Genomic DNA, 8,139 nt, shown 5'->3' on the forward strand with positions numbered 1-8,139 from the left:
AGTAGATAAAATCTTTCATCTTTACACATAAGATACTGAAGACTTTTCGACATGAAGAGATGTACGATAAAAAATACGTGAGAACGAGGCGTCTTGGTTAAATAAACTTGTTTGATATTGCTTACAGTGAGCCGCAATTTCATTTAGGTCTCCAAGGTTGAACCAAGATGAGGTATGATTCAATAATCACGAGATCATTCATACTAGGAAAACAATCAAGAAATAGTTTGTTTGTTTTTTGTTTTTTCTTTTCTTTTCTTTTCTTTTAATGAGGCTTCAGGTTTGAAAAAGTAACACTTTAGACTAGTCACACAGATCAGATTCGCTCCCAGGAGAGTTCGTCTTGTAGACTTTCAGGTCTAAGGAATGAAAGACAGAATAGACTACGCTTCCAAGATATTTATTTCAGCCTAGAACGATAAGAATTAAAAAAAAAAAAAAAAAAAAAAAAGTCATTTTTGTATTCGTTTGTTTCATCGATTCGTGACGTTATAAACCTAGGTCTACTACTATAGGAGATTCACACCAACCGTGCATTTGATGTCTAAGCCAGTCCCTTACGACGCTCCTGATTGGCTGTTGATAAGCCAATGACAGGGCTGGAAGTTCTCTCTCTCGAGAGAGAGAGAGAGTTCACATGGGTAGGATCTATGTTCCACCTCTCCTGAAGGATACGTCTTTCAGGAGAGGGGGAACATACATCCTGCCTATGTGAACTCTCGAGAGAGACTGAGAGTTTCCAGCCCTGTGACTGGCTTATCAACAGCCAATCAGGAGCATCATAAGGGACTGGCCTAGACATCAAATGCACGGTTGATGTGAATCTACTATAGCCTTTGTAAACAACCGAACGTCTTATACCTGTCAATGACTTCCGAGACATTGACTTATTAGTCCACCCTAATGGTCATACGCCGGCCTGATCTTCATTTCCGTTTTCTTGAGGGAATAATAGTTACCATGCCAAGAACTCCATTCAATACCGTCGGCGTAGGACTCGTGTTGTCCGGAGAGATAAAGGCCATTCAAATTGCAGTGATGACATGCGTTGTACCACCAAGCGCCTGAGTACCTGTATATCAGTCAACAAGATATTTTGGTTTGTATGTACACTCGGCAAGGAAAGTTAAGATACAGTTTTTTTAAATCTTCGGACATATATTGTTCAATAATGCCACACCTGGCAACTCTTGAAAGGGGGCGGAGCTTAAAAAATATAGCGTTTGTTTGCTTTCTAGATTTCCATCAACTTTACACCATAAAGATTCTGTTAGGTCCTATAATCATTTATACTTGGATGTAGAAACAGGCTCTATATTATTCGTTAATGTTGGTTTGGTAACGTCAGTTCAGGGTAGAATATCGATCATCCTTTTTTAAAACCTACTGTGAAGCCTTATTTATAAGTAATGTTTGACACTAAACTGACGTAAAATTCATACGTAATTAAAGATGGATCTTAAACAAGGAGAGAAAGGGTTTTAAAATTTGGGCAGTACTTGTGGAAATCGTAAGGAACATTACAGTAAAGAATGAAATATTATGACGATAGAGAGAGCGCGCAAGCATAGGCCTATCGATAGAGATACTAAAATTCAATATTTTTACTTTGAGAGATTAAGTGATGATCTTTTTTTCAAATGTTTCAAAAGTGAGAGAGAGAGAGAGAAACTTGGACGAGAGGAAGAGAGAGAGAGAGAGAGAGAGCGCGCAAGCATAGGCCTATCTATAGAGATACTTAATTCATTATATTTACTTTGAGAGATTGAGTGATAATATTTTTTCAAATGTGTTTTAAAAGTGGGGGGAGAGAGAGAGAGAGAGGAGCAAGATCTGCTCATGTGAAAGCTTAGGCCTATTTATAACTACTAAATTTCATTATATTTTTGGGGGGAAGATTGAGTGGTAATTCATATATTTTTAAAGTATGTTTTAGAAGTGGAGAGAGAGAGAGAGAGAGAGAGAGAATTATAGTACTGGTGACGGACTTATGACGGGGGAAAGGCAGAAGAAAATATAATGAATTAAGTATCTCTATCGATAGGCCCATGCTTGCGCGATATGATATGACTGCCAAGATCGTGCTGCACTATGCTAGATAAAATTTGCAGGATCATAATATTCAAGTTAATTCTCTAAGAAATTCATACCCTAATCTTGATTACATTCGACAGTTGCCGTAGCATTCAAAAATTGTAAAAAGACGTAGAAAATTTTTGGCACAGGGTGCGGTCATTCTTGCTCTCTTGATATAGTCTTAACTTTTGAAAATCGGGTTTCATCCACAAATCATTCACGAAAAAAGCTGTGTTAAGTAAAAATATTTATTACCACAAATAACTCAATATGTATTGCACAGGCAATTAAAGTTTTATATCGTGGGAGATCTTTCAGCCTCGTGGCAAAGAAATGCAGTCGTGTAGGGCTGTAGGCTGCTACGAACTGCTTTGTAATGGGAGCATATAGCCAGAAAATCTTTGAGCTGACATGCTACTTTAACCTTGATTTAGATTTATGTTTAAAGGCAGTAGCTTTGTAAACAGCAATTAGCATTCGATCCATGTCAACGTCAAAGTAATCAAAGTGTGAAATCCGTTACGTTAGCCAGTATTCAGTGACGCGCTTTCCCGCTTGAAGTTCTAGGGCTCCTCCTCACATCATAGAAAACGCTCTTGTGGATGCAACTAGATTTGTTCAACCTACCTTAGCCGTCGCAACATTGAGTGCCATTGATGTCAGCTAACTTTAATCGCTTTGGAATGCAAACATAAGTTTGTAGAAACTAAAATAATTGCATTCACCACTTACGATGATGCAATATATCCCCGTTCATGAAGCAAAACGAGTAAATATTGTCGTCGTGATACACAGTACTAAAATCAGAAATTCACATTCTATCTACCAGATCTCTATGAACGAATCCATCTGAGAAATTCCAATTACTTCGAACATATATCGTGTTTTTAAGTATCTGAACGGTTTTGTTTTGCAGTTTTAGCTTATATGATATAATTTGCAGTATATTTTCATATTCTAGAGTAAATTTAGCGATATTATGTCTCTTCAGTAAAAACAAATGGGAAATTGGATGAACGAAAGCTAATGAAAACTGTATCTTCAGTTTTCTTGTCGAGTGTACATATATATATATATATATATATATATATATAGTATATATATATATATATATATATGTATAACAGAATCACGAAAGTTAGGAACGTGATAAATCCATAAATAAAGATAAATGCCACGAAGGAAAAATAAACGAAGGAGTCTGCGAGATCTTTCGGCTGAAAAGCCCTTTACTGAAGCAGCTGCTTCAGTAAAGGGCTTTTCAGCCGAAAGATCTCGCAGACTCCTTCGTTTATTTTTCCTTCGTGGCATTTATCTTTATATATATATATATATATATATATATATATATATATATATATATATATATATATGAAGATAAAAGGCCCATAGATCACTATTTTAACGTTGCAACCATATATTTCGAGCACTTCCTTCTGTGCTCCTGATCACTGGTAAAATATGGACATCGGATGTCTTAAAATATGTAGGTGTGGCAGTAAGTCTCTGTTGGTGACCCAGGAAGGGTTGAAATTCAACTATTCCCTGGTGATTTTTGGCCTCATTAACTTTTGTCTGACGACTCGCCCGGTGGTCGGATGTTCTTGGACACCTTTTTTGAATTTCATAGTCGGAACAGAATGGGAAAAGGACGGGATATTGCCGTTGCTAGACGTAATAATCATAAGAGAGCAGAATATATATGCGTTTACAGTATACAAGAATCCCACTTACGCTGTTTCACATATTCATTTCCTAAATTACTACGATGTATCCATAAAGATCATGGTCGGGTGCAACCTATTCCTCAAATGGGCACTACGTAGATAAAAATTCAACAGATCCGCCAGCACCTAATGCAACTGCTTTACCCACCATACATTATCGAGAAGGCTATAAATAAAGCGAATACAATATACTATAGAGGTCCCACTCACAATAGGCAAACAGACTTCAGCAATAAAATAAAAATTCCATGTGATGAAAACATCTTAAAAGCCACAGAACACCTCAGGTCTAATAATCCTTTTATTTTCCATTATCCCAAATTCATCGTTAACGTGTACCTAAATAAAAGAGGAGAAGAAGCCAGCGTTTACAAGATACTGTGTAGCAATTGTAATGAGATGAGATTTACGTTGGGGAAACTGGTAGATCCATCTCGCAAGATTAGCAGAACACAAAAGATCAGTGTGATATGCATCAGAGAACTCGGGGATTTTCCTACATATTAGGGACAAAGGCCAATTAACTGGAGTGGGGTAGAGCTGATTTTCAAAAGTAGCTGTCCGTACAAAAGGAAAATACTGGAATCTGCTATCATCAATCAAACCAACAATATGAACCTGTCTGGAGCACATTGGAAATCGGATGACATCGACGAACTAATCCTTAGGCCGCTCCTCAGGCAGGTGTCCAAGAACATTCGACCGCCGGACGAGTCGCCAGCCGGAGTTAATGAGGCCAAAAATCACCAGGAAATAGTTGAATTTCCACCCTTCCTGGGGACTCACCAACAGAGACTTACTGCCACACTGCTCGAAATATATGGTTGTAACGTTAAAATAATGTTTTAGGGGCCTCCTTTTATCTTCATATTATACTGATGTACTAAAGTAAAAAGACATTCATATATATATATATATATATATATAATATTATATATGTGTGTGTGTGTGTGTGTGTGTGTGTGTATGTGTATGTGTGTGTGTGTGTGTGTGTGTGTGTGTGTGTGTGTGGGGGGGGAATTATGTTCACATTTTTTTTAATGACAGATACAAATTCAAACCAGTGACCACTTCTTTATCCTGTATCTTACCTCTCAGCACAATCATCCTTGGTACTATTATCAAGATCTCTGTCTTTGGTCGAGAAGTAATGCCCGTTATGATACGCGAAAGAGTCCCCGGCATCGCCCGAGTACCCGTTGACCTCCATCAGGTAATCCGAGTTCCTGTCGTATACGTAGAAGAAGTTGTAGAGGGCGTGACGTTCTTCGCCCTCGAAGTCGTGCAAGTTGAACAAGAGCTCGTTATAGGCTTGGTCCGTCAGCGCGTGGATGTGGTCCAGGCCCAGCCAGAATTCCCCGCTGAGGTTCCCAAAGCCCAGGGCGTACTCCATCCAAGTGAGGTAGAAGTCCTTCCTTGGTTGGATGTCGTCCCTTCTCTGGATGACAGTCCAACCACCTCCCATGGTGTCCATGTCGCATAATACCTGCGTGGAGAGAGTGAGTGGCGTGCGCTGTTAAAATCTTGTCATTTAAGGTAAGAATAAAGGGACAACTCCTAGTTTATTTGTGGCTTTTATAAAAGTAACAGAAGAAAAAGATATCAAATAGGAGTATATTGGCTCCAATAAAAGAAGCCACATCTCCTCCTACTAAAATACAGAAGAAGCAATAACATGTTAACGATGGGAGGGTAAAGAAGGTGGCCGTGTGAATATATGTTTTCAATACAATTTATAGGCTAAACAGTTCAGAAAATTGTGTATACAATGCAGTACAGGTAAAATACCGAGTAAAATAACGAGAGAATAAGAAATCTGCAGTGTTTTGTCAAACATTGATTTTAATTGTTCGAGGGGCTGGTACTAAATTACGACGTCCCTCAGATCTCCCGCCATGTTTAGTACTCCGGGGATTTAAGTAAACACTTGGACAAAAGACGGCGAATTTCGGTAATTTTCACAGATTATCTCACCTACACTGCATTATATGCATTCTTTTCTATATTGCTGAACCAAATTAATCAACTATACAACAAAATACCGCCCGAAGTGAAGATCATATAAGAAGAAAGCAAATTCAAAAAGCTAAAAACCCTCCCATTCTGCAGGAGTATACGATACTGATGAGAAAATACTAAAAGACAACTAACGTAAAATAATATATGAAGCAACTTATTTAGAAAACGTATAAGGGTCCGCCAGAGAGGTAATAATCCATGTGGAGGACTGTAGCTACATAAACCGTCCCCCCCAACCCACCCACCCCCAAAAATTAGACTAAAAACGTCATATTCATGAGGCCGCCTCTTTTTACATTTACCAAGGTGAGTCCCAAACCTGCACGGGATGCTCAGGGAAGCTGTCGTAAGGGTGGATCGTGTAGACACCACTGAGGGTGACTCCCTGATGCAGAAGTTCGAGGCAATTCCGGGCAAAGACCTCTTCAGACGAAGAGACACCTTGCCCTTGGCTAGGGACGGAGGAGGAGAGAGCCGGGTGTCGTACCACCAGCAGGAGCACAAGGCCCGCTAGAAATGTCGCTGACGACAGGGCCATCCTGAAATGAGAGAGTTTCGCTGGAATTAACACATCTAAAGAACTTGGGTGAAATCTGCGAGTGGAATTACAAAGCACTATTCAGATTTGAAAATAAATCGCCAATGGATGTAACGGTCATTTCTTATTCAAATCCTAAGTTCCAGGATACGATCTTCATACACTAGTTTTCAGTACTAATGATAAAAAAAAATAAACTATTTTTTACGCTTTAAATTTTGCACATCAGTTAAGCGTTTTTTAAGAATTATTTACATGACAGAGATTCCTGCCATTTGCAGGAAACCTAAGCAACACAGACCCCCCCTCCCCTCCAAAAAGTAGAGGGAAATCTCCTTACAATGTGTGTGTATATATATTATATATATAGATATATATATATATACATGCATATATATAAAGAGAGAGAGAGAGACCAGAACCATAACACAAGAGTGGATGGTCGAGCTGGCTGACATCAATGCAAATATAGGTGATGGAAAAGGAGTAGCTGGCGGGTTTGAGAATATGTGGTCTGAGAAGGACATAGCTGCTTGGAATTCATAACTGAGGTGATCTGCTAATTTGGAGAGGATGGATGACAAAAGATAGGACCTGGAAAGGATATAGAGATATACCTACTGATATATCTAAGACTGGTAAAAATGTTCTGTTACAACGGCAGAATTCCATTTAATAGATGGATATCGTGTGTGTTGTATGCGTGTACGACTTATCTACAAACAAAATGAAAATTATTCTCCTCTATCATATAGCAAGAAACGTCCATTTAAAGAACGAAAATGTGTAATGAGTGTAACAACCTTGGAACCTCAGGACGAGTAGTGGTAATTTAACAGTTCTCAGTAATATGACCCAACAAACTCTACCAATGGCCGCTGTTTACTGTATAATTATATACCTTGCATCGAAACGGTGACTAAAAAATTATCAAATAATGATTCTCGTTATTTCTTCTTCTTTATCTTCTGAGTATTTTTTATAATGGGTGGAAGATATCGTGCAACGCAGTTATACGATATTTCCATGAAAAAATAAAAAAATAAACATCCTCTTCTTTTTAGTAAATAGGTTGCATGAAATAACGAGTGCATGCGTATGTATACTTAGCCGTTCCAACGGCTAATTTTCAATGGCGTTCAGACTACGTTGTCTTTGTCTTCAGTAACCAAACAGACATATTTATTTGAGAAACTCGACGCATTCTGGATATTATAAACTTCGTTAGGATTTGACAATTCACGTTTATATCTTCCTCTTCTTGTTATCCAAGCGTCATGAATCTACTTGGTAGGCGATCTATACACTGTTTATCGCTAGAATATAATTAATGGTACTTTATTCCAATTACTACATTTTCCCTGTGTTATTAATATATGTTATTATGTTCATGTTTTCACGACCAGCATAGCCAATCATGCGCCGAAGTCTTATTCCAGAAGGCCAATGATATGTTGTATATGTTATAGACTTCTTTGAACGATACTGGTAGCTCTCTTAATTACAAAGATAAGTAGGCTTATCCTGTTTGAGCCTCTGGGTTCATCGCCGTCACACTGTAGCATTTAGCCTATCGATATAAGACTCGTCAGGTGTTGAATTGCAGTTTTATTGGCAGATAAAAAAAACTCATTTTTATTTGCATCGGCAGTAGACATCCATGCACGTATATGCACATATGAACAAACTGGCATTTGGCGTTTATTATCTTTGGAAGGTTTACTTAGGGGAAACTCATTTAGAATCCGGTCCCTAGTTTTTCTTTACATTATTCAATAT

General features: G+C 38.2%; 1 protein-coding gene across 1 annotated transcript; it reads right to left on the minus strand.

Annotated features, from left to right (window-relative positions):
* Nucleotides 1–384: 384 nt before the first annotated feature.
* Nucleotides 385–7,255, minus strand: LOC135198641 (techylectin-5B-like). The gene is made up of 4 exons (XM_064226415.1): nt 7,164–7,255; nt 6,142–6,361; nt 4,895–5,289; nt 385–1,072 (listed from the first exon to the last, which is right to left on the minus strand). The coding sequence occupies exons 2-4, from the start codon at nt 6,358–6,360 to the stop codon at nt 901–903; spliced, it is 786 nt and encodes a 261-aa protein (XP_064082485.1). The 5' UTR covers nt 6,361; nt 7,164–7,255; the 3' UTR covers nt 385–900.
* Between the last annotated feature and the right edge of the window lie 884 nt (nt 7,256–8,139).

Source organism: Macrobrachium nipponense, chromosome 22, assembly GCF_015104395.2.
Source record: "Macrobrachium nipponense isolate FS-2020 chromosome 22, ASM1510439v2, whole genome shotgun sequence".
Taxonomy (NCBI): Eukaryota; Metazoa; Arthropoda; class Malacostraca; order Decapoda; family Palaemonidae; genus Macrobrachium; species Macrobrachium nipponense.

Coding starts and splice junctions, on each gene's coding strand:
- LOC135198641 (XM_064226415.1), bottom strand. CDS start 6,360: ATGGCCCTGTCGTCAGCGACATTTCTAGCGGGCCTTGTGCTCCTGCTG. Junction 5,290..6,141: donor TCCCTGAGCATCCCGTGCAG/GTTTGGGACTCA, acceptor CTCTCCACGCAG/GTATTATGCGACATGGACAC. Junction 1,073..4,894: donor AAGGATGATTGTGCTGAGAG/GTAAGATACAGG, acceptor ACTGATATACAG/GTACTCAGGCGCTTGGTGGT.